At 47.4% G+C, this 27413-nt stretch overlaps 1 protein-coding gene across 6 annotated transcripts in view; it reads right to left on the bottom strand.

The window, feature by feature from the left end:
• The window catches only part of LOC126531770 (galactosylceramide sulfotransferase-like), a 215689-nt gene that overhangs the window by 66692 nt on the left and 121584 nt on the right, over positions 1–27413 (bottom strand). For 5 of the 6 annotated variants that reach the window (XM_050179492.3, XM_050179495.3, XM_050179494.3 and 2 more), the window contains one exon: positions 10297–10407. In XM_050179492.3, the coding sequence (XP_050035449.1) occupies positions 10297–10335 (39 nt within the window). In that variant the 5' untranslated portion in view covers positions 10336–10407. Of the gene's footprint in view, positions 1–10296; positions 10408–27413 lie in introns of those variants that run through there. The other variant, XM_055071464.2, reaches the window with a different exon arrangement.

Raw genomic sequence — 27413 nt, 5'->3', positions numbered from 1 at the left:
GTGAGGTTGCAGGATTTGAAGCCTATTTGTATATCGTCTACGTATACGGAATAAAAAATGGCAGGTGGTAGTGAAGCACGTAGGGTGTTCATCTTAACGATAAAGAGAGTGCAGCTGAGCACGCCTCCCTGGGGTACACCAGTTTCCTGGGTAAAGGGACGTGACAGTGCATTGCCAACTTTTACACGGAAGGTACGATTGGACAAATAGCTTTCAATTATTTTCAACATATTTCCACAGATGCCCATTCCCGACAAATCTCGCAGGATCCCGTAACGCCATGTTGTATCATATGCCTTCTCCATATCAAGGAATATGGAGAGGAAGTACTGTTTGTGTACAAAGGCATCGCGAATATATCCTTCAATGCGCACAAGATGATCTGTTGTTGACCGCCCTTGCCTGAAGCCACACTGATAGGGATCGAGTATATTGTTGAATTCAAGGAAGTGTATGAGTCTGTGATTAATCATTTTTTCGAAGAGCTTACACAAACAATTCGTAAGAGCTATTGGACGATAACTTGATGTCAAGGAGGGGTCTTTTCCTTGCTTCAGGACAGGAACGACAATCGCCTCTTTCCATGTAGATGGGAGGTATCCCGTAGCTAAAATAGTGTTGTAAAGTGTGAGTAGTGTAACTTGTGTGTCAGCATGTAAGTTTCTGATCATATCATACATGACTCTGTCAGGTCCCGGTGCAGTGCTTTTGCATGTGTTCAACGCAGCTCTCAACTCGGCAATACTGAAAGGCCGGTTATAGGGTTCATTCTGCCTGGAGTTTCTAATTATTGGCTTACATTCTTCTATCTGTTTATATTTGAGAAAGGACTGAGAATAATGGGTTGAGCTCGAGACGCCCTCAAAGTGCTCCCCAAGTGAGTCTGCCTGAGCTTGCAGGGTATCGCCTCGTGTGTTTACCAGAGGGAGTGATTGTGCTTGTCGCCCTATTATCCTAATAACCCTGCTCCAGACTTTGGCCTCATCTGTGTACGAGTTGATGCCCGATAAAAACTTCTGCCAGCTTTCTCTTCTGGCCTGTCGGCGGGTTCGCCTGCCTTCGGATTTTACTTTTTTAAAGATGATAAGATTTTCTGCAGTGGGAGAAGCGCGTAGTAAACCCCACGCTTTGTTCTGTTTTTTACGTGCGATCCTACAATCGTCGGTCCACCACGGGACGCGCCGTTTGCACGAGAGGCCATTTGCTTGTGATATGCATTTAGATGCGGCATCTATTATGAAGGCTGTAAAATACTCCACAGCTGCATCAATTTCTAACGAGGAGATGTCATGCCATGAGATACCAGTAAGAGTTCGAAATTTGTCCCAATCAGCTGTCTCAATCTTCCACCGAGGTGTCTGTGGTGGATATTCGTTTTCTTGAGGTGTTCGTAGTAGTATGGGGAAGTGATCGCTTCCGTAAGGGTTCTTTGTAACTTCCCATTCGAGTTCGGGCAGAATAGAAGGAGAGACTATGCTGAGATCGATTGAAGAAAAGGTTCTGTTTGCTAGAGAGTAATATGTGGGTTCCTTCTTATTCAGAAGGCACGCACCACAAGAAAAAAGGAACTGTTCAACAAGACGACCTCGCGCATCTATACGAGAGTCGCCCCACAGGGAGCTGTGCGCATTGAAATCCCCAAGTACAACGTAAGGTTCTGGCAACTCGTTTATGAAGGACTGAAATTCATGTTTGCTTAGTTTGTAGTGTGGGGGTATATAAATGGAACATATGGTGACGAGTTTATTTAAAAGAACAGCTCGAACCGCCACTGCCTCAAGGGGCGTTTGTAGCTGTAAACGCTGACAGGAAATATTTTTATGAACCAAAATGGCAACACCGCCTGATGATACGACAGCATCATCGCGATCTTTGCGGAACGTGACATACGGTCGGAGAAAGTTTGTGTGTTGTGGTTTTAAGTGTGTTTCCTGTAGACACAGCACTTTTGGATTGTGTTTTTGGATAAGCTCTTGCACGTCATCAAGGTTCCTGAGAAGTCCTCTGACGTTCCATTGAATTATTGGTGTATCCATATTGGTAGTAAATAAGTGCTGTGTATACGGAAACAGAAGTATTAATTACAGAGATTTCAGAGCTTAGGTTCCAGAGCTCTTTCGAGGCCCTGTAACCGGGGTTTTACTCTTTTTGAAGCGTTCGAGGGAACCTCGACGCTCCTTAGGCGCTTGGTGCGCCTTGAGGATAGGTGTTGTGTCCATTGCCTCTTGTGAGGCGCCGGACACGTGCTCTTGCGAGCGAGATGTTTCCCGAGAGAGTCCCGCCTTGGAGGGCAAGACCCCTGCGCCCACCAGCCCGGAGGTCGATGGGGCTCCCTGAGGGATCTGGCTGCGCCGGCTGTTGCCAGCGCTGGAAGGGGCCGGGGAGGTTGGGACAGCCTCAGCGGCGGCCACCTTCGGGGTCGATGGTCCCTTTTCGGTTGACGGAGCAGCGCTAGCTGCTACCGCCGCGGGGGCAGAAGGCGTAACTGCCGACTCACTGCTTGTGAGCCGGACAGCCGCCGGAGGCCGTTGTGACGCTGCCCCCTGACGCGCCACATCGGCAAAGGTTTTCTTGGGCAGGTATGATACCCGCCTTCGTGCCTCCTTGAAAGTTATGTTTTCTTTGACTTTGATTGTAACGATTTCTTTTTCTTTTTTCCAGGCAGGGCACGACCGCGAGTACGCGGCGTGCTCGCCATCACAGTTAACACAATGTGGAGTGTTCTGGCACGTTTCGGAAGAATGTTCTTTGTCACTGCACTTGGCACAAGTCAGCCGGCCTCGACAGTTCTGTGAACTGTGGCCGAAACGTTGGCACTTAAAGCATCTGAGAGGATTGGGAACGTATGGCCGAACACGAAGTTTGATATAACCGGCTTCGATAGACTCGGGAAGGACACTTGAGCCGAAGGTGAGTATCAGGTGTTTCGTCTTGATCTCTTTTCCATCTCGCCTCATCTTAATTCGTTTAACATTTATTACATTCTGGTCACTGAAGCCCTCCAAGAGTTCAGCCTCAGTGAGCTCCATCAAGTCATCGTCAGAGACAACACCACGGGTGGTGTTCATCGTGCGGTGCGGGGTTATAATTATTTGGGTTTCCCCAAATGACACTAGTGTTGACAATTTTTCATATTGTTTTTGATCGTGGAGCTCCAAGAGGAGATCCCCGCTTGCCATCCTCGACGCCTTATATCCAGGACCAAAGGCTTCAGTCAATGACTTCGAGACAAGGAAGGGTGAGATAGTTCTTACTGGTTTATCTGGTTTTGCAGAATGGATAACATGGAAGCGCGGGAAGGATTCTTTTTGGCGGCCAAAAAATTGGAAGACTTCATCGGTGCGCCCTCTTTTCTGAGGGCGATCAAGTAGTGGAGGGAATGAAGTAGCCATGTGTGGACGTGTAGTTTTCGGCAGCAACGCCAGCCACCCACCATGGAGTCCAACAAGGGGACGCTGCAGGGCCTGAAAAACAGGGCCTGCAAACGCCAGCTGTACGTTGCCACTATAACCCAATATGGCATAACCAAGGTTGGCTACTCACACAAGGTTAACCCTTGCTGCCAGGAAGGTCGGAAGTAATAAAGAAATGAGAAGGAGACAGGAAAGGTGGAAAGTAAGAAAAAGACGAAGGTTGTAGGGAGAGAGAGACAGGAAAAGGCAACTACCGATTTCCCCCGGGTGGGTCAGTCCGGGGGTGCCGTCTACGTGAAGCAGAGGCCAAAGAGGTGTGTTGCCTCCGCCGGGGGGCCTTAAAGGTCCAAACACCCGGCATCGGCTCAACCCCCAGGATCCCCCTTTCCCCGGACACGGCTAAGCCGCGCACGGCTACACGCGGGAGGGTCCAACCCTCGTGTGCTCGGGTACGTGGTGTCGCCACACACCAAACGCCTGCTGACGCAGGCGCCCCTGCGGGGCAAAGAATGCACTGTACGCGTTATTTTAGAAAGGTTTCGTCCGCAGGCTGTATATCTTAGCTATTCATAGGCATAACGTACCGCAAGAACAAAAGAAACAACACGACGTTTACGGGTAACTGAAAGAATTACGTTCTCACGAGCTCGGAGCCTGCATGTACGTGCACACTCACACCAGTGTTTCTGGGAAGGTCAATTACCAGTTAAAAGAATCATGAAATCATCATGTTATCCCCTGGATGATTCTATAATTGCCTTATCTCCCACCATACATTCCCAGTGAATGAAAATTCTGCCTCAACATGTGACGAAAAGCTCTGCGACCTTTCGTCGTCGCTTTTTCTAAACGAAGCATCTTTGACGCCGAGCGACTTCCAAGCGAGCGGCACATTGCTCTGGCTTTTCAGAATCCCATTTCCGCGCTGCTTCCACCAAGGGGGCCTGAATCGCCGTGATTACAGTAGCGGCTGTCTCCTACATTCGGACATGAACGACGCCGCACTGGCACATGACGCTGACGTAAGTGTCTGCGCCCCCCACCACTCTCCAGCACCGCGTTTCTTCTCATTCCTTGAGCCCTTCTTTTTTCTCGACGCGTCTGTTATCTGCCACACCTGTTTTCAACAACCCACAACGCCGACTTCCTCTGAATGATCCACATCATGCTTTCGCATAGAAAAGGGAGCGCTTTACATCTATTTCGCGGCACGATTATTGTTCACGTATGCGACATTTGCAACATAATCGCTCATCTAAACTTCAAGCACGAAATGTTTATAGTTATAGTTATTCCAGACGACCTCATCAGAATTAATCTGTGGCCCTTTACTACGGCATACGCACTGTTTAATTTCGGCACTTTAAATCGCACCCCTTAATGTAGCCTCTAGGAGTGTAGACAAATGCTAAGCTTCGCTGGTGAGGAGGTTAAAGCGGTTAATGTTGAGGAATCGAGCTCTGGAGCACAGTGCCTTCAAGGCCACAGCTCCAAATGGTTTACCACGTTTCATAGTATTCGAAAGCCGGAGCGTAAGCTCTGACGCGTGGATTCTCTCGGCAGCATCGGCTGTTTAGTGTACATATTCTAGTTCACTGGATATTTACGTACTGCACCGCTTCCACTTCAGCACCATGCAAATGTGAAACAAAACACAGGAAAATAGCTCAACAGAGCAAGCATATCTTCGAACCAGTCACTTGTACTAGCGGTTGTGATCGTGAGAGGAAGGAGCAAATGCTATTACAATAGATGGGGCGACTATGATTTGTAAACTAAGAAACAATGAATGCGAGAGACAGCGATGATTTCGGCCAAGGGCGATGACGTGCTGGGCGTAGGAGTAGACGACGGCTGTTCACTATTTCGTCCCAGTGGAAAAGGAGACGTTGATAGCAACGGACATGAGACTGATGGAAAGAGCTAGCTCTATATGTCCGATATGGAGAGCATTACAACTAACAAAAAAATAAGATTAATGTTACGTGAAATTGACGCTATATACCGGAAGCAGTGCTTTATACAGAAGGGAGAAAAGGAGGGTTGTATGCTAATGAGGCGAGAAGGAGCATGTCATACTTCCATGTATATACAAGATGCGTTTTCTCCTATTTTTCATGTAAGGTGAAAGTCAAGCCATTCGACTTGCTCTCTCTCTCTCTTCTTAAATCGCAGCCACGGAAGCAGAATGCAGTACGGAAGTCTCATTCACAAGGCTGCGAACGTCACCAGCGCTCACGCACAGGACGCGCTCCCGTCGCAAGCGCCACAAACGCAGGCAGCACGACCTCCGAAGTGGAGCGGCTATTGATTGCGCATCGAGATGGCGTGGCTCCGCTATACTTACGGAGCCACAGGGCTAACGACTGGCGCCGATGGCGGTCCGGCTGGCTGACATCGGTTTTCGATTAACCGATTTGCTCCTAAGTGGGCGCCGCGGCCAAAGTAGGGCTGCCCGACCATCGGACAGGCCGTCGGTGACAGGCGTCCACAACAACACGGCTTCCAAAAAACAACTCCTCGAAGCGATGGGGAGAAAAATAAAATTGAAGGCAGGTAACTGCGTCCGTTGCTGCTTCCCGCACGAACGAATGATTAAGAGGCTCAGCGGCCGAAGACGCCCTTCGGTTTCCCCGACCCTTAACAGGCTTGCTTTGCGTTTCTTTTTTATTTGCATTATCTCGTGTCGTTTCGTGCCCACGTGATTTTTATACGCTGCCCATCATGCTGTGTGCGAAGCACAATAGAAGAGACGTCAGAGCGGAAGAGACGTCCCACGTCCCAACGATCGCTTCCTTAGTGTATTCGGTCGTCAAGTTGCAAAGAACGGCTTTCTTCAGGGCGAGCGGTGCCTGTCGAGCAGCTAGTGATCGATGGCTCGCAAGTAATTGCGTTCGCTGAGAACGCGACAGCTTGAGGCGTTCTGCCCTGAGGCAAGACGACATGAGTCTCTGTCTCCGTAACTGGATTAAGACAACTTAATACTGCTGCGTGCGCCTGCTAACAAGCTTACCTCCACACGCGCTGTCTTGTGCACAGGGGCAACCCGATAGAAAATACAAAATAAACGCACAACCCCTTTAAAAGAATAAGAAAATGGGCATTTTATTTATTAGCATGCGATTCACACGCTTGGAAGGGCACGGCACCAGCGCTACTACTGAATTATTCCCCTCCAGCAGGGTTGTGCGCAGCTGGCCGCTCGAGGCACTTTTCCTGTACTCGCGGGCTTTTTTCACGCTCGGGAAAACTGTTACGTAGAACGTATTGAGCAACAAAAAGCTGTATCGGAAGTTTTACATGTTGCTCTACAATTTTCTCATTGACCCTTTTCATCTAATTATAACATTTGAAAAGTTAGTTAATTAATCAATACTAATTATGTAATTAGGTGGAATGCAAATAAAATAACCTGAGTATCTCCAAGCGAGGGCAAACAACATTACCTTGGTTATATCCAGCTACGTGGCATTTGTATATCTTTAAATCTTGGTGCAGGATAATTGGGACGCCCTGTATATGTATGTATATATATTCAAATCATAAGAAACCAACAAACAATGACACCAAGGAGACCATAGAAGTTATTTGCAGTTCTGAACAGAATTAATCATAAATAAATGAAAAGGAAAATGGACGAAAAACAACTGGCCGCAGGTGGGATGCGAACCCACGTCTTCGCATACGCGTGCGACGCCCTTCCCAACCGAGCTCCCGCGGCGCCGTTTTTCCATCCCCTTTCTGGTGTATTTATGCCTGTCTGCTAGAACTAACCCTCAGAGTGCTAGCCAGTGCTACCACTGACGGCCATGGAAGTGGAACATTCTATCTACTTATCTAGTTTTCTTCGTTCACTTTCCTTTCTATTTATTTATTTATTTACCCTCAGGGACGAAGCATTACAGAGGGGAGTGGGTAGACAATAAACATAGTGGACAATAACGTAACAAAGCATGATAAGGGATGGTAACTCCTAATTACACAATGTTCGCTAAAGCAGATTTAAATCGGGTGTTGTCATAAATGTAAACAATGTCGGAAGGAAGGCGATTCAAATCTTGTGAAATTCAAGGTAAAAAAGAGTAAAGAAAGGTTTTAGTATGACATGGCTCGACACTAACCTTAAAGCGATGGTCAGCACGGTCAGATATGTAATGTGGCTAAAGAATAAATTCGTCATGGAGGGTCGGGTGATATTAGGGTTATAGTAAAGCGCATAGGGTATAAAAAAAGTTCAAGCAAAATTTCTTTCGGCAGGATGCCAATGACGAAAAAGAGATAACCAATTAAAAAAACTTAAATTATAGGGTTTTACGTGCCAAAACCACTTTCTGATTATGAGGCGTGCCGTAGTGGAGGACTCCGGAAATTTCGACTACCTGGGGTTCTTTAACGTGGACCTAAATCTAAGTACACGGGTGTTTTCGCGTTTCGCCCCCATCGAAATGCGGCCGCCGTGGCCGGGATTCGATCCCACGACCTCGTGCTCAGCAGCCTAACACCATAGCCACTGAGCAACCACGGCGGGTAGATAACCGATTTCATGGAAGTTATACAGGCAGTGCGTTTATAAGAGGTACAGAAGCGAGTAGAACGATTCGGTACCATTTCTAGTGAAACAACCAAATTGTTAGCGCTTGGATCGAAGATTGGAGTGGCGTACTCTAATTCAGATCGAATGAGTGTTTTATACAACAAGAGCTTTCAAGATAAAGGAGCTGCTGAAAGGTTACGGCGTGAGTAACCTAACATGCGATTAGTGTTGTTATTTATCTTCTCAAGATGCAAAGACCAACATACATTAGATGTGATATGAACACCTAAATATTTATAGGAAGAAACCGCGGCTAAGGGAGAGTTGTTTAGGTAATATGTAAAATGACTACAAGATGCACGACAGGCACGCATCACTTAAGACTTGTTAATATTCAATTACATTAACTAAGTATTACGCTACTTAGACATAAAATTTAATGCTGACTGAAGAATGTTAGCATTGTTATCAGTAAATATTTCAAGGAAAATTACGCAGTCGTCTAGAGAAGCAACGTCTAGAGAAGGAGAAACTAGAGAAGGGAGGTCGTTAATGTAAATGAGAAAAAGAAGGGGCCTTGTGGGACTCGAGATTGAACAGGACATTGGTTAGAGGAATGTTCATTGGCTACAACAAATTGGAATGATTTGAAAAGAAATCTTTGATCCACAAATAAAGACTACGATCAACATTAAGTTGACAAAGTTTATGAAATAGAAGTATGTGGGAGACCTTTTGGAGCGCATCAGAAAAGTTAACTAAACGCAGTCAGCTAACGAAGAACGATCAATAATGCGGTGTAGTTATGATATGAGCGGTGTTTCGCGCGAAAATGATTTCCGAACGCCATGTTGAGCTAGTGAGATAAAGGAGTCAGATTCAAGAAAGGTGACAAGGCTCGAGAATATGTGTTCTACAGGCTTGCAGAATGTACATTACATGGTGAACTTTTATTACCCGATTTGAAAATTGGAATCACCTACCCAGTTTTCCACTGAGTTGTAAGAGTTGATGCGTCAAGTGATCGCTGAAATATTTTTGTTAGTGTGATTGAACTGTAAACAGAAGTATTTTCCAAAAATCTGCAATAAATCGAATCATAACCAGGGTAGGAATGGTGCTTTAAGTTGTTGATGAGTTTCGTAATTGCAGCCGTGACAACGATAATGGAGGTATGAATGGGCAACTAAATGAAAAAAAATGTTTGGAAAATTAGTATTTGTAACTCCGGAGAAATTTCTCGAAAATATGTAATTTAGTATAGCAGCACATTGGTTAGGTAGAACGGAGCTGCCAGCTGTGCCTACCAATTTAATTAAGAATTGCAAATAACAACGTCTATGCTCTTCTTGGTGTCATTGTTGGCTTCCTATGATTTTACTAATAATAATCGGGCCCATGGGTTTCCTTTCTTCTCGTTCAATACATAGCGAGGGCCTCGAATCCGGCAGCTTCGATGCCTTCAGGTAGCACGTCATGAACGCGCTCATTATGCACACTCACGAAGTGGCGCCACCTCCTCTCCAGCACCTGCGCCGTCAGGCGTCCAACGACGCACGCACTAGGCCAGAGCTTTGTTCAGCGAGAACCATGGAGCCGTCGTGGCATCGGAGAAGCGTGCTCGTCTCGCACCCCGGAGGCCCGGGCTCCATTTCCACCCAGACCGAAATGCACCAAATGTTCTTTTCAAAGTCCCGTGTATTTACTCTTTGCGCCATCGGCCATTTTTGGTACTATCTTTCTGTCTTGCCGACGGATTATCGCGTTAAGGGGCGTATAATGCTTTAGCATTAAAAAAAGTTCTTGTACTACGTGACACGCCTGCGGTAAATATATAAATATATATATATATATATATATATATATAGCACATTGCTCACTGTGCACACGCGCATGCATACGGGCACTTGGTATGTTATGGTGTGGTATGGTATGGTGAAACTTTATTGAGGTCCTGCAAACGTGACCTGGTGCACAGTTTCTTTTCTCTTATATTAGAGTGTGCTCTATATATTGCTTCTTGTTCGCTCGTAAGTTGATCGTTTCTTCCACTCAGTCTATCATTCATAAAGATCGCTGGTGAATTTAAACTGCATTTTAATTGAAACCCCATGAAAAGCTATAAATAGTGAATAGAAACCCAACAGAACTTGTATAACGACTTTTGCAAGGGACAGAGGTGCCGGCCTAGCGGAATCCATTATGTAACGACATTTCCAATTAGAAATAAGTGCTCAAGTTTTTCGCTTTCTCCACGAGATGAACACAAACCTCGCTGGCCAGATCGAGGGCTTTGAGCAAGGAGGTGCGTGAAGTACCCAGCACCACAGATTGGCGACAGAAGCTCACCTTGAGCAGAGCCTTGTAGTCGTGCGCTCTGCATGTCATGGCGGCCACTGACTAGTCAACTCGCCAACCAACCGCTGAGCGCATCAGTCCGACTGCGTAGGCAGACGATACCTGCGAGACAAAGAAAGAAATGCAGCTCCATTCTCTTAATCAGGCACGAAAAATAAGGATGGAAAAATACGGCGAGCGAAAAAGCAGAACGAGGGAACATTGACAGCCATTAGAATAAACTTGTTAAGTGCAGGTGGCTGAAGTTAAGGCTGTTCAACGAAGGCACCACACGTGATGCCCCGTAAGTGCCTAAGTCGACTGCATGGTACAGCAAATGGTGATGCTAGACTTCGGTGTTCACAGCTGGATGCATGCCCAATATTACCATGGCTACATGCCCAATATCTTGATGCACAGAAGCGAAAGGACTTCAGTTAGTTCCGCGCTCTCTTTCGCATTCGTAAATGCGCACCAGTGCTCTCGAGCTTCACGATCCTACGGGGCTGCCGTTCAAGTCTACGTATCTTCCTTTCTTCGCGATCTTTCATGCTTACGAGTTTCTTATATATTGCCCAAGCATACAGAGCGTATGACTTTGATAACGGGCGCTGTATGTCGTTGTGTGAGCTCTTGACGACAGAAAATTAGCATGGCCGACGGTTCCGGGAGCGCTTCAAATAACAGCGGTCTTCGTACTAGAAGCGTTTTCAGAGTTTCTCTACGCAGTACACAGTCGGCGTGCATTACATACTACCATTCTGCTACTTAGCCCTTTCTATAAGTCCGATGCGTCGTGCCATGAAGAACTAAGAACTCTTGTGTTCGCTGTGCGCACAAACATCTGACAACGTACCATGACCAGGGTACTTTCAATTAACTTCATTTGGTCTCTTCGTAACGCCACTTGCGTCAAGATATGGCAACAGGCGCCAGTAAATTACACACAGCGATAAATTTGGCTAGCGATAATGTGAACACAATCACTGCATACTCAATTTACTGTCACGCCTCATTATGATAACCAAACTCCACTGTAACCTGCACGACAACGGGAAATGCTCGGGATTATTTTCAGCGTCTGCTCTTGCAAGCTGATTATGCCTCATATCCCACTCCTGATATGAGGCATAATTTTTCCCCTCTACGTTATTAACCCTGGAAGCCAGCCATAAGAGCTAGAACACGAGCAATGATGATAAGAAGTGCGACGTGAAGAATTTTGTAGCGGGAATGCGAAGTACGAAGCGGGAATGCTTAAAGCCCTGCAGGAGAAAGACTCAAGTCAAAATTCCCGATAAATAACTGCTACAGGACAACCGTTGGCGGATAACACTGCGAGGCACACCAATTCACGAAATGTGAGCACAATAGGTGATCTTAGTAGAAGACAAAGCGATTTCAGAGTAGCATACCGTCATATAGAGGTGCGTTTCAGAACCATGGCCCGGCGGCACTCATAACAACACGTGTGCAGGAAAGAAAAGATGAACGCAAAGAACTGCCGCGGAAAGCAGCAATCGGCGATTAAGATTAGTTTCACAGTACGCGGAAGCTTGAATAGTTGATATAATCCCACAAAGGAAGTAAAAATCAATACAGCAGCAGTCACTATTTTTAAAAACCTAAATGAGCGAGGATACCGAAGGGACAATTATCTCGCGGCCTGTGTTTGCATCCCGGGTTTGAAAGATTCACTTAGATGGCAGCACACATGCAAGTAGCGACTTTTACCGGTGGCCGGGACATCCAATATGAAGGAGCAATAAAATATTTCTATATATATAAGAAAAACGGCCTTGCGCGTTTAGCGAAGTTCGGAAGTTAGTTGTATGACGATATACTATATATCTGGTCAACGCATTCGTCAAGAATAATCAGATTCAATTGCAGTTTGCGTCGGAAAAAGAAAACAAAAGGAAACCCTTAACAACACGGCAACGATGAGCAAACAAGCAAGAAATAACAGCTGTTTACTGCAGTTGCACAGCTTACAACAAGTCTGTAAACAGCACGCCCAAGTGCCACTTCTGTTAACATGTTCTAAATTTGCGATTCGTTGGGTTCTTCCATCGCGTGGGCAGAAAGCATGTATAAGGCAACGTTTCTATTAACTGCAGTTATTAAGCGTCAAGCGCAGTATCGAGTACTCAAACAAAAGCAACGGAGCCTCTGTTCGTTCGTTTCCTTCCTTTTTTCTTCATGTCGTCACAACTTAAACTTACAGGGCTGAAGAAAAGTCTGCCAGCGCGGGCAAACTCATTGTTCCTGATAGGAACAATGAGCAAACACTGTACGTCCTGTATTTTTAATCTGTTCTTGAGACAACAAGAGTCCACAAATGTAAGCGGATTGCACTACAGTACTCGGGCGTGAGTTGGCATGCTGCATACGTGGCCTTCCCACAAAATGGAGGAACCTGTTAACGGACATTTACACAGTTCACTATTTTTATTTATGTTCCGTACATCCGTGTGGGAATGCGCCGAAGAAAAACAAACACTTCTCGCAAACAGATATTACCCCCGGGAATTCGTATACGGTGTCGAAATTCTCCGAAAAACAAAAAAGAAAAAAAAAGCAATGCGCCGGAGAAGTTCTGGCGGTATATATACTTGCGAGGAATCACGGATTCGCCGAAAGAGCGACGACTTCGGGGAACACAACGCGGGGATTATGAAGGTGCCGAGATTCGATAGGGCCGCATGCAAGGCGTTTGTCGTGCGGTCCTGTATAGCGGGGAATTTCAGGCGCTCGGTGTAAGAAAATTCAGCGCAGTTCTCGCGACGTTCATGACGCGAGCAAGCTCAGCGCCGTCTCTCGCTTGGAGCATTTTGAACGCGTCCGTCCGCATGCAGCTATTGCCGAGGCCAGTTTTTCTTTCCGGGGCATCCGAGAGACTAGAAGCAACAAAAAGACAGTGTTCGAAAGAGCATTATTATGACTATTATTGTTTGTTTTGAAAACATACACTTTACAGGAAAGGGAAAGCAAGGAGCAGGGTGGCAACTGCCACCGGGAGGGGCACAACGCCTGTCTATTCTGCAGAAAGGAAGAGATGGAAACATAGAAGAGGAAGATAAGAGGGGAGAAAAGATACAAGAGCCGAATTAGAAGAACGTTTCACCGTACTGACTCCTTTTATTACTTATTAATCATTGCATTGTCTGAACGCCTGTGATAGGAACGCCTTTTCTGTTGCCTGTCTTCTTTTTCATTCCTTTCTCTTCTTTTTTTCTTGTCCCTTTCTTTCTCTCGCTCTTTGTCGTCTTTAGAACCCTTATATTCCTAAGGTGACTGTTTGGGCATGTTGGTAGGATATGAATGCAGCTTTTTGCGCACAAGACAAGGACGAACATGAGGTTGAGACAGACAAGCGCAGACTTACAACAGTTTTATTTTGAAGAAAGCGACCGCACATATAGCAGAATCTGTCTCAGTATGTCTGAGAATCTGTCTCAATGTGCCTCAGCCTCTTCTTCGTCCTCGTCTTGTGCGCAAAAAGCTGCATTTCCTATATCCCGCACCCCAGTAAAGGGTAGCAAACCGGAAACTCGCCTCTGGTTAACGTCCCTGCCTTTCCTTTCTCTCTCACTCTCTCTCTCTCTCTTGCTCAATGGCAAGCAGTCCCAAAGAGCGGAGCTGGTTTAGAGCGATTTGTATGGGGTCATGCTTCCCGTACACATCCGTGGTATAATCGTATACAGACATATAATTTGGGAGTTGATCATTGGGCGTTAAGGCTACCTGCTACGTGTGCACCCAGAATCGAAAATGGCATCGATATTATTATTATTATTATTATTATTAGTATTAGTATTATTATTACTGGGTGCACACGCGCAGAGTAGAAAGTTGGAATGTACATGGATTTCACATAGGCAAACACCGAAAATGCGCATAAGATGGATCTGCAGTATCAAGAGAGAAAGGATGCATACAAATGCAGCAGGGATGTTAACGTGCAGTGGTTCAGGTTTGCTACCCTTCATCTGAGAAAGGTGGATAAGAAGAGTACAGTGTAGGCGGTTACTTGGTGCTCGTCACTGTCTTTTCTTCCGCTCTCCTTCTGCAGTATGAAAATTACTGCGCAACTATGAAAGACCACGACGGCTAATACCGAACAAAAAAGTACAGACTGAGGTCTTTGCAAAACAACAAAACGAAACGAAAGTTGCTCACCCGTAAAGTCGAATAGAAGGGTCTTAACAGTGGCCTCACGTCCTCAAATGCACCTAATAGTGTTCGCGTACATACACACAGCCTACGTAGAATATACTCGCTAGCAAGCAGGCGCCATTAAAAAAAAAAAAAAAAAAAAAAAACACTACGCGTGCAGTCCTTAGAAGGTGTCGGACAGACGGCAATTATTAAAAGCCCCTTCTTTTCTTATCGCCCGCGTAACGGGCACAGGAAACGAACTCGTAGCAGCTAAAGTCAAGAGACGTGACTTGGGCGCCACAGACTGCTGACGAGGGGCCTGCGACGCGGCGCGCGATTTTGCTGCCTCTGCGCTGTTAATTACGTTAAAGACTTCACCAGCGCCAATTACACTTTTAGCAGCCCGTCCGCGTTCATTACGGACAGCTTCTGCCCGTGAGGGCAGCGGCTCTCCTCGTCTCTCATTCTCGGCCGAGTCCTCCCCAATTTCCCGTTTTCCTTATCACATTTTTTCTTTACTTTTGTTCTTTCCTGACCAGCCTATTCATAACACCTTCGTAGTCCGATACGTGCACGTTTATTACAAGCTTTGCGTTCGGCGGCGGGTGGGTGCTCGTTAGTTTCGTCCACATGGCGAGTCCGCTACCTTCACCGATGGAAGCGAGCAGATATAAAGAAAACGAAGTTTGCGATCTACCCGCTCTGCAGGAAAAATGGATAATGAAAGCGAAGGGCAAAAGTAAAATCTGTACATAGATGGTGTATCGCAAGAAAGTACACATAGAATGATCGCGACTTGTCACGAAAGGCTTCGCCACACGTCTGGCGAAACTGACTGTAAAAAAGGAAAACCCCTCAAAACACGGTAGCCCTAAATATATAACAAAATGGGCCTAATTATTTACATAAGACATTTGATATGAGACATGCTCGTTACGAAATGTGGCGCTGCAGAGTGTATACAGGCAACATGGGCGGGTGCTTCGGTGACGAAGCTTGCAACATGGCCGACGACTGTCGTCAAGTTGAATAGTATGCCTATATGCAGTACACAGTGTGACAAGCTTGTACATCTTGTCTTTTATAAAAGCCATTTGATGAGTTGATTGCAGGAAACAGAGCCGGTGTTTATGCGCTGCTTCCCATCAGCATCGAGCGCCACGGAGTTGAACCCAGGGATATATGAACTAAAGAACCGATTCCGCTGCGGCGGGCCTCGGTAAGTTAGGAACAGACCCTTTACCTGGAAGAAACGTCCTAAATTGGGCCCAGTTTTCCCCCTTCTCTTTTCTGTTTCTCTCTCTCTCTTCATTCGGCTCATACAAATAACCAGAAATAACGAAAGCAGCATTAAGTTCCAATCCGTGTACGAGCGAAAGCCAGGGATTAAAAATATCAAAATTGCAAATGCCAGGCAGGAGAAATTTCAGGCCTCTTGGAAAATAGAGAAGCGGAGATAAGTCGACAACGGAAAGAAATAATTCATCGCGCTTCGCTGCAGTCCGTCTTGCATGTGAAAACACGGTCGCGCCGCATGGACAAAATTACTAGCGAGAATTCGGAGAGATATCGGGCCGTAATATTACAGGGGACCGAGACGGACCCGGTGCGAACGCCGGCCGACCAAATGGACAAGCTAAATCTGTGCAGCGCTGTTAGAGCTAGGGCAGGCGTCAGTTAAACCGTGCGCAGCATCACGGGCTTGTCAGGTACGAACGAACAGCTGGCGTCAGTGCGGCGGCCGATTGCGATCGCCCCGCATGAATACATGTGAACGGCGCTTACGCGCAGCGAAGATGCATCGTATTCATGCTTCCGTCAGGGACATCTCGCGAATAAATATTATTTTCGCGCAGTGAATGTTAGCGCTGAAGCATCATGTCCAAGCAGAGAGAAAAAATGGGACGGGCGACGCCACCTTCCTCACTAACCGCGCATTTCAACAGTGTCACGAGATACTGAACGAAACAGGCGCGAAAATCGGATACACCTATACTAGACAGCAATCACAAAAAACATTGCCCTCTCGTTGCCTAAGCCCACCAAATTTGACTGAAGAAGACGGACGGTACCACTGCTTCGGAGGAGACTACCCATAAACAACACGCGATCTCCACGTGAGTGTAGAAGTTAAGATTATTTTCTGCCCTAGTAACGGCGCAACAAATGAAAGGAAATTCTCCACTAACAGCTCGCACTCACCCGCAACGAAGTGGCGGGCGAGTGCGAAGCCGTCGGCGAGAGGTACTGTACCGATTGCAAACGGTTGGGCTATCGACGCAGTCACGAAAGCGCAGCTAATGCCGCAGCGAAACTTCAGCCAACTGCCAAACGTTCTAACACTTTAACATCCTTGTGGACCCCTCCGCGAATGATTATTTGACGTCATTTCTTGTTTCTCAAATGTTGCACGGTTTTTCCGGAACGATGGACAGCCCCTGCACCGATAAGTTCTCAAATGGAATTCATAGGTAGGTGCACTGTACTGAGTACACGCGTGTCCGGAAAAATAAGCTTTGGCATTGAAGCGGCTACAGACAGAGGAATCGAATTTCTAGGCTCGGTCTCGTTTGCTGCACGCGGAAGCCGAAACTCACTGCTCGGCTCATATCGGGTTCCTCTTTCATTATTCGCGCTTTTACAGAGCTTTTCAAGGCATTTAACCCGAAATAGCATTTCAACATTTTTTAGGATATTCTTTTACACCTTTTAGCAGAAACACAAAGATGGCACGAAACGCGTGATCATAACAAAGTACTTACGCACCTGGTGCAATGTTATTTCTGATAATTCTGTTTCAGTTTTATTTAGTTAAACACACGGGAGTATTTAGAGAAGTGCAACTCATAACTGAAGAGTGCATCGGGGCACAGGACATGACGTTACCTGTCTGCTCGTACATCTATTTAACACTGCATGGTAACAGTGTCTCAATATAGTATCAATGTCCTAAGCACCATATAATAAAAAAAATATCTCATTCCTGGAATTAGCGTCCCAATATATATTGTGAGATGAATACTTGTAAAATGCCATCTCTCATTTGAATATTCTAGCACTTCCGATTTCATATTGCAGCGGGTTCTCTGAGAGATGTGCAACTACTTAACACTACGTGCACCTGTTCGCGATGATAGCAACACACCTCTGAACGAGATAGTTGAATTTCTCACCGACGTCCTTCCAGCCATAACTGTAAAGTCTAAAAAAAGAAAAATCTGCGGCCAGAAGCTTGTTGGGTATTCCCACTTCTACTCGTCCGCTAGCGTTCCCTTAGAGATATGCCATCATTACGAGCTCGAGCGTCCGAATGGCCATTCCAGCAAGCAAAAATGCGGAACAAACGCCCGAACTTTGCGTTTCTCCCGATGCGCAAATCGCGTTGGAGAGGAAGGGTCTCGTGGAAGACCTCGTGGTCTCTCGTTGGAAATTTCCGCATGGAGAGGGCGTTCTTGTGAGGCTCGCTCACGGTCCATTTGGCCTCCAGTCGGCCGCACCGACAAACGGCTTCGTCGCAAAACAACGAACTCCTTACTGCGCACGCACGGCAGCGAACCGAACCGGTGGGGTGTGCGCAAGCAGCGAACATTATGGCGGCGGTTGCGAATTTCAGCGAGCGAATCGCAAAGGCGCGCGATTTTCGCCCGGGAACGTGATTTCGGTGCACCAATTCGATCGCAGTGTTTGCCAAGCGGTCACCGAAAGCCCTAACATTGCACCCATTGTTTCTCGCGAAGCTTCTTTTTGTGAGGGTTTGAGCTTAGATTAAATGCAGTCGCTATGAACGCAAACGCAGCTGGTTACATTGTCTCGCAAGAACCGTGCACAATAGCGCTACTCGATGTTGATTTTTTTATTTGCATTGCACCAGAATAATCGATGGAAAGCATTGGGACATGAAATACCAGGCCTTTGCACCCAATGTTGACGCTGACCTATCACAGATTAACCACGGACTCTACTATACGTGACAATAAGTGGGCGGAAGGACACCTCATCTGCGCCATCTAACTCAAATAGTCGGACCGTCTCGCATTGTTCTTCAACGGGAGCAAGATAACGCCTCGTTATATGTTTGTTTTGTTGAACCTTAGGGCAGTGTCCGTTTTACTTTTATCACTATAGAGGCGTCGAATACGGCTGACTAGCTCAGAGAATACATGAGAGCATATCAAATTCCGTGGAGCAGCTGCACGTGTTCGTGGAATTAGAAGGAACCTCCGCAGAAAACCTTCGGCTCCGTATAAGTTCTAAAACATGTTTAGAAAGCGAATAGGGAGAGCCAGAAGCGCTGGAAGCTTCAATAACTATCGAAGCACATTGGAACGTAGGAAGCGTCTTGCTCGGCATCGAGTAAGCAGATTTTGATGAGGTTTGTCACGCTTAAAATAAACCAAAGTAAGTCACGAAAAGCTACTAGGTAATCTCTGCGCGTCCCGAATGGCTCTATTTATGCACAGATGTTTCTTGGATACGTTGATACGAGCGTGTTCGAAGAGTGAACGATTTTAGTGAACACTTTTAACGTACAACTAAAAAATTTCCAAGTATTCTATATCATTCATTGCGTCAAAATCTGCGCATATTTATCTGGAAAAAGGAATAAGAGAAACTGCCGGGGAGCAGGAGGGGAATGGTGGCGCATAAGGCAGTTTCGCCACTCGGAAGGAAAACGCAGCTCATTAGGGAACAGCCGAGACACCACGCCCCCCATTCTGAGCGAGGCTGACGCTGGGGAGCCACGCGGTCAAATTAAGTTTGGAGATTCACGAGAGCTCCGTCGCGCCTCCTCTTCGCTGGCGCGCGTGTTGTGCACAAAGCGGAGCAGACAGAGTCCGCGGGAGAAAAACGCTCGTGCAGCAGCACGCGTCATTGATCGCCATCGCCGTTTTGACCGCGCACGCCGCCGGTCTGCTGGAAGGCGTAGTTCACGCACGGTCATTCAGCGTAGACGCATGTATGGACAGCGAGCGCGCAGTGCAGTCCGGATAAGGTGGAATTTACACCGGCGAGTCGCAGAAGACGCGCGACCAAGTTGGTCGGGTGCAAGACGACGGTCTCAAATTTGACGTTCTAGTTCGGAAAGCGACCGATTTCGTGAAGTAACGCGTCGGACGATATTTCCAGTCACGTAGCTGTTGGATCAATCAGCGGCACAGGATGAGGACGTCGGCATACACTGACCGCCATTTTACGGGGCAACAGCGCTGCGAGATGTGATCGGCCCCAATTTCAGTGAGGCAACTCCGTGAGTCGCCGTGATTCGCTCGTTGGTTGCCTGTCGTCGTCAATCGTCGGTGTGAATGCGCTTAGGCGATCCCTTAGGGGTTATAGTACGGGTGGCCCGGGCGGGTGCGTTTTGAAAGCCATCTGCGACGGGGACAGAGTCCGCCACGCGCTTTGTTGTCGCGGCTTAGTTCGCGCAGCACGAATGTCAATTCGCTCGTTGCTGCTGCCGCGCTTCCTCACTCCATTGTTTTGACAGCGAGTTTCCGCGATCATCGAGTGAGATGTGTCATGTTTGCCTGCGCGCGCGTGACATCGTGCTTGTTAATTCATTATGCCTACGTTTGCAAGTTTATACGCCCGATAAAACTATTATCCTTACTTCGTGCGGCTAGCTGTCCACTAATTTGCTACCGTAGTCGATGCTTCGCCTTTCGAGCAGAACTGCGACTTTTCTTTTTGTTCTTTTTTTTTTTAACGCTGAACCCTAGTGACGCCATTACCACGGAAGAAATGGTTGCCGCGAGGTATGAATTTTTAATCGACGATTAGGTTGAAACACAGTTCAGTCGGGATTGCACCGCTGCCATCGTCATCAATGAATACTGACGCCGGGAGATGGCGCGCCGAAAATACACACTCCGAGAACACGTTTCATGTATGCTTGCCGCTTCTCGCACAAACAGATCCCTGATCCTCTAACAAATGTGGAATGAAGTGACGGACACCATCGTTTTCGTCTGGTTGACCTCCCTATATCCTGCTTCTTATATCCTATATCCTATATTGTTCCTATATCCTGCTCTAAACTGTGCACTAGTTTGGGGAACAACAACCAAAGAAAATATAAAGAAACTTCTTTCATTTTAGGAGCGTGCAATACTCCTTGTTTTTTAAATTCCTTACCTACAGTCACCCAGAGGACATGTTCAATTAGCTTAAGATTGTTAACGTACAATGTATGTACAATTTCAGACTACTTCAACAAAATAAGCTGGAAACAAATAAGAAAAATTACCTTCTGAAATCCCTGGCGAGGTGCGAAATAAATTCCCCTACATACAACACACGCTATCCCGAAGCATGGAAAGTTTATAAATGCCGCACGACCTACGGTAAGCAGATGCTAAGGTACACATTACCAACCTTGTTAAATAATTTGGCTAAGAATGGCACGGCTATAGAATTGATCTCTTTGAATCAGCTACGAAACATATAACTCTCCATTGTTTTATCTTTTGTTAAAGCACGACTTGTATTTTCTTTCTTTTCTTCTTTCTGATCCGATGAATTTCCCACAATATTTTTGTATATTTATGGATTTTCTTTATGCACATATTTGTCTGTTTGCATTGTTTTTGTATTTTTCTGGAATTTTTGCAGTTCTTGCATATTGATTTTCTCCTGTACATGTGTGGAATTGATGCCACTGTATGCCATGCATCGGTGCACGGACCCAGTCAAGACTTTTCAGGCTTTTTATCTGTGCTCCAAACATCTGGCAGCTGTTGAATAAAGCTGAACTGAATTGAATAGAGCAGCGCAGATGTACACCGCGATGTACAAAGAAACGTGCAAAGTTTCGAATTAATACCGCCAATAGTGAAAATGAAGGACCTCCTAAAGGAGGAAGCAAGCTGATAGACGCTTAATTACATAGCTCCCGCGTCGCATGTTTTCTAGCATCGAAGACGCCGCCACCACGAATGTGCACTGGCGCAGGAGAGACGCGAGCGACAAATATGCATTCGCTCATATAACTGGTTCGCGCTAGCCACAGCTTCCGCGACGCTGCATACTTTTACCAGGTATACACCGGAGCGTTGTAAAAGCACAGGGACAGCGTATACGACGCCGTCTGCATCGTTTCTGCCCAAATTGGCTGGCGGCCGCCAGAAGCGCGACGAAATCCCGACGCGGGAATCAAGCCCCGTGCCCGGAATATTTAGAGCGGCCTTCCTTTCTCCCGCGCCGAAATGGCGCGAGCCGCGCGCTCCGTCTCCTCGCTGTTTAGCGCAGTCTGCGCCTCTCGCAATGCTTGCAACGCGCGCACTCGCGTTCTTCCGCTGTGCTCCGTGCTTCGTCGACGCACGGTCGGCGCCTTCCTTCATCTATCTCACCAACCCCAACTTCAGTGAATTAGGGAACAACATTTGCACCCCTCGCACACGCGATCTGAATCAGGGGGCCGTGGGCCGCCATTCTTACGCATACTGTTGGGGCATCTCAGCCACGTAACACAAGACGCCTGCGAAAGAAAGACGACCGTTAGGTCCTTGGAACAATACAAACAACGGTACCGTCTGTATATCATTTATGCTACGCATTAGCAACAATACTGTTCTGTAAGGCATAAAGATACTCTCAAAAATCATTTATGGTACGCGCCGCTAACGAAGTTGTTCTTTTAGGCATGTATAAGTTACCTTCAAAAACCTGAGTAAAATTGGCCCCTCATTTGCTGACGCCGGCGCTGTGGCGAACTCACACCGTCGTGCTTAATTACTTAACCGGGGTATAAATCTCTCCCGACTAGCCCATATACAGTGCCACCAAGATTGCTCGACTGCTAAATACAAGCGCATTTGCGCAACGTTGCAGTGAGTGGCAGAGCCGCAGTTCCCCACCTCGCGTTAAAAACAGTCGATGAGGCGCGTGTCGTCGGCTCTCCACCTAAACGAGGAAAATAATGTAAGCGTGTGCACCGTGAACTGTCACGGGTCACTTGGGTGGAATTTCCGTGCATATCCCGCACCACGGCCTCGAGCGGCCGTGCCTGTAGGGGCCAACTGTAATCTTTTTCTCCCGCACAGTCAATACACTGCCGCGTATAGAGCAAGCACTCCGTGTGAAAAAGTGCCGAGAGAAAATAAATAGTAATAATAAAAAAAAACAGAATGACTGAATGAAAGGAAGAAAGAAGAAAAAAATAATGCGGCCGCGCCGTTCGCAGCGAAGCCTTCCACGGCGGACGGCGCAGCGTGGTCGCGCACAGGCACCACCGGAGAGGCCGGCAGCCGTGCGGGTCGGCCTACGCAAAACCCGTCATGTTTCACCGTCGCCTCCTCCTCGCCGCCTGCCATGTTTTAAGCCGGCTCGTAAAATACGAGCCACGTAAACCCGAAGGCGCCTCGGTAAAAGAACGAAAAGTGAGCAAAAAGAAAAAATCGGTTCTGAAGGCTGCCTGAAATGTGAACAGCCTTTGAAGACGAAAAAGAAAGGAAGAGAAGATGGTCGCGTTCTGAAGCACGTAAAACGAGGCGCTCGGTATGAGGTGTACCGTGAAAAGGAGGCCCGCCACTGGCGAACAAACTGTGAGCGATGGAGCTAACGGTCCACGCCAAAAAACAAGAAACGCGGTGGTGGGATCGGGGCTGCCTATATGAAGGCAGAAGACTGTCTGAGAGGAAAAGTGAGACGCGAAATTCTATGCATGCCTTGGCCAGGAGCCATCGAGCTTTGACTCGAAGACACAGCGGCTGTCTTTCTTCATTCACCTCTTCGGTGACGACTCACCGCTCGTCGAATATTAAGATCGGCGAAAAGCCAGGATATATATACGTGCGGTGACATATAGCATGAGCATAGGAATCTACGACGGTGATCATAGCTCCGTCAAGAGAGAGAAAGGATGTATAGAAAGGCAGGGATGTTAACCAGAAGTAGTTCCGGTTGGCTACCATACACGGGGGGAAGGAGTAGGTGGATAAGAAGAGAAAGCGAGCGGAAGGGGGAGAAAGAGAGAAAGAGAGACGAGCACGAACAGACCCATGTTACAAAGAAACCCACCCCTGTTACAATCCCACGAGAGATTGACAGTATCTTGAAATAAATAACTAAATAACTAAATAAAATAATAAATAAATAAATAAATAAATGAAACAGTGCGCGCACGTATAATGCGTGATCGTGCAGAGAGCGAACTTACAAGAAGGCCGGAGAAGTCGACAAAAGCTGATGTCTTAAGCAGGGAAAACGGCGCAATGGACAACCAGGACGTGAGGAAGGGACAGGCAATGCCCCTTCCTCAGATCTTGTCATGTTCGTAATTGCGCTGTTTTTCCTACTCAAGCCCTCACAATTAGCCCGAATACTCCCGCAGGTGCTTTATTGAAAGATTCTAATCTGGAAGCAAAAAAAAAAGTGTTTAGTAGAATCTCGAACCGGTTTTTTTTCGCTAGCGTTCTGCACAAGTAATCGTGAGAAAAAAAAATGTATCTCTCCTGAGAAACTTGGCACAAGCGATTTGCCGAAAAAAAAAAAAAACACGAAAGAAAATTTTTAAATCACGGCGCTGCCAGTAGTGCGAAGCACGAAACGATAGCGCAAAAATATTATCACGTCGTTAACAGGACATCGGCACAAGCAAGTGTCCTCCGATCGCTCTCACGCGAAAACATATACTCAGTGTCAAGGCCGAAGTATGGGTGGTGACCAAAACGTAGGGCAGGCCGCGAGAAGCAGCGAGCGTGGAAATTGTGTCACCGTTCTCGTCATTCTTACACCCGAGGGTGATTGCACAACGCATGGCGCATCTCGTACGCAGGACGCGTCCTCCCTCGGCGCTCAGTGTCGCACGCGGCATCGCTTCCGAGATTAAAGGTCTAAATTTGCAAACGCAGTCATCGATCTGGTTCGGTCAAATCAAGAGCGAGCGTCGAGGGCACGAAGCTTGCGCCGAAGGAGACGGCAGCGCACTCTAGGAGCAGCGGTCACGTTCCGACGCTGCCGTCGACCTCGCCTTTAAGGAACGAGAACAGCGGGACGCTCTCCCTCACTCACGGGTCTGCTCACGCAAGGTCTCCGTACCCGACTCTCTGTAATGTTAAATGCTTGTTCGTTGCCGCGCTTCTTGTTCTAATACAGGTAAAAATGCCTTTTGCAACGTGGCAAAGTATGTCACCAGGCTAGTTGGTTAAAAAACAAAATTAAATTCGAGAGTTTTATGAGCTAGAACCCCGATACGATTACGAGGCACGCCGTAGTGGGGGCCTCCGGATTAATTTTGTTCACCTGGGGTTCTTTAACGTGCACCCAATGCACGGTACACTGGCGTTTCTGCACTGCATTCCTATAGAAATGCGGCCGCCGCGGCCGGGATTATAGATCCCGCGTCCTCGGGCTTAGTAGTGCAGCGCCAAAACCGCTATGCCACCCCGGCCGGGCTAGTTGGCAAATCACGATGCAAATTCACAAGCGCGGAATCGAGAGAAAGACAAGTACGTAAAGGACAAGTGCTCCAAGTGGCCGAAACAAATCGTGCATACAACAAGGAAGCGAGGCTTTCACCTCCTAAAAAAAGAACGCAGACTCCGCATAGACGCGCTTCCAAAATTGTCTCATTTTCTTCAAAACATGGGTGGCAAATGCGTTAAGTCTTGCAGTTTGCGTATATTCGTGAACTTAAGGAGACCTGTAACAGTCCGAAGGATTTGTCAGTAGAGAACTTGAATGGTTTTTTCGGTTGTTTTTGATGGTGTTACAACTGTGCTGCCATAGTTGACTTTACCAATTGCGAAGGATCTGATGAAGGTGGTGCAGGCTGTCTGCCGTGCCCCGCCGAAGTTGTTGGAGAGGCGCTTTGGAGTGTGCAAGAACCTGGGCCATTGCTTTTTAAGCTCAGTGGTCCCAAATTGTCCAGTACTGCAACTGTGGATGGGAATCCCCAGAATTTTAACGTGACCGTGCGTGGCCCTGAGTTCATGCTGACCCAATGTCAACATTATGGCCTGATGTGGCAGGAGGACGCTTCGTCTGCCATTGACACATAAAAGTTGCGTTTTCTCAGTTGCTAAGGTGAGTCCCAGTTCAGGAAGGGTGTCTTCGAGTGCAATAAGGCCGCTTGAAGTTCGGTGGACATGTGCTCAATGTTCCCGCCATAGTCTTGTGCTTCTGTCCAAATGGTTATGACGTCCGCATAAATGGTATAGCGGGCGCCAGCGCTTATCTCTAGTTCGCGGGCCACAGTGAGCATGACCACATTAAAAAGCAGTGGTCACAAAATTGAGCCCTGAAAGACTCCTCCGTCGAGATAATAAGTGACTGGAACGGAATTGCTGTTCCGGCACAGTCGAATGGGTCTGGTTTCAAGAAACCGTGCGAAATCGACGACATCATCAAACATGCTCAGACATCATTGACTAATCGACTGCATCTCACCACACAGGGCCAGGACACCCTGCTGTGGTACACCCGACGCACCTGCATAGAACCCCGGAACACTGCAGGCGAAGACACCACCCTCGCTTTTCCTACCCTTCACCCTCCAAGATGTCTACGCCCCTCGCAACCGGGGGCGCTACGGCCAGACAGCGCCTCTCTCACCGACACAGTAAACAACGCCAACGGGATATATACTGACGCCGCACTCAATGGCGACCGCATGGCTCTGGCCTGGTACAAACCCTCGACCGGTGGGGCCAGGCGCAACATTTGTGCACTAAACTACGCGACACCTTCACAGGCGGAACTATTGGCCATTTATATCGCCTTACAAGAAAATACCGCACCATCCACCATCTACACCGACTCATTCGAAGCATTAAAAGACATTGAGGACCCCAGTGTGGAAGATGTCACTGCTCTACACATCCGCCAGATCTTACAGCACAAGCAGAATATTGGTATTGACCTTAGGGTCACCTGGACGCCGGGACACTTGGAGGCCCGAAGGGGTGGTGGTGGTGGGGGGGTTACGAGGTAGCGCATGGTCTTGCCACCTCACAATCTGTAGTTCTGCCTTATCGTCTCCAACCTCTCCTACGCGGGTTTCTCGATCTTGTTGACCACTCCTATGCGGATTTACCGCCGAACTCTCACTTCGAAATGTCACGAATACGCCGCTTCCTCAAGTACACGAATAGGGAAAGACTCAAGTATCTCACTCCTCCTCACATGTTTAAGGACCTCGCCCTCAGTCGATCCCAGGAAATATTCATAAATGAAGTACTTGCCAACATAGCCAGTACCCCTGCCATAATTCACAAGTGGTAGACGTTGGCTGTCCTATAGAAGGGCATTGACGCCTCTGCCCCCCGAATATGCACCTTCTGCCACTCCGTATGCGAAGCCAACTTGCAGCATCTCATTTTACACTGTCCCACTCTGAATAATTATCGAGACGACAGCAATATTTTTCTACATTGCCATATTGAAGCTTTACAGAACGACGTTCTCGAAAACCCCGATCACCTAGTAAAGTTAGCCCAGTTTGGCGTTGCCAGAGGCCTGGCTTGCGCAATTTAGTGTGTCTACCTCTCCTTCGTATGTCCTTCCTCCCCCACCAGCGACTTTCGGTCCTTCCTTTTCTTAATAAAAAGAATTCATTCATTCATTCATTCATTCATTCATTCATTCATTCATTCATTCATTCTCCAAAACATTAAAAAATAAAACGAAGAATATTTGGAAAATAAAGTCGAGACACTCTGATGAACCCATTATTTACCACCGTTCTTTTATTCCTTTCCACCCACTGGAGTGTGGGTGGAAAGAACTTCAAAGCGGCGCTGAAGCGCCGAAATTGGGTCACCACAAACAACGCTTCCTGACCCCCCTCCCATTATAGCTAAGCGCCAACTTGAAAAAAAAAATCAGAGGCAGACAACAGCAGCACCAGCGCGCGCGTTCGGTGTTCGGCGCCTTTTACTCCGCGGAGCCATTTTGTGGCAGCCGCGACAGAAAGCTGTAGGCGATCGAGGTGGCGGTGCCGAACGCCCCTGCGGCGCCTGTGCGCGGTGTGT

Source organism: Dermacentor andersoni, chromosome 5, assembly GCF_023375885.2.
Source record: "Dermacentor andersoni chromosome 5, qqDerAnde1_hic_scaffold, whole genome shotgun sequence".
NCBI lineage: Eukaryota > Metazoa > Arthropoda > Arachnida > Ixodida > Ixodidae > Dermacentor > Dermacentor andersoni.
The sequence above is the reverse complement of the archived record's forward strand: the minus strand, read 5'-3'. Positions and strand labels throughout refer to the sequence as shown.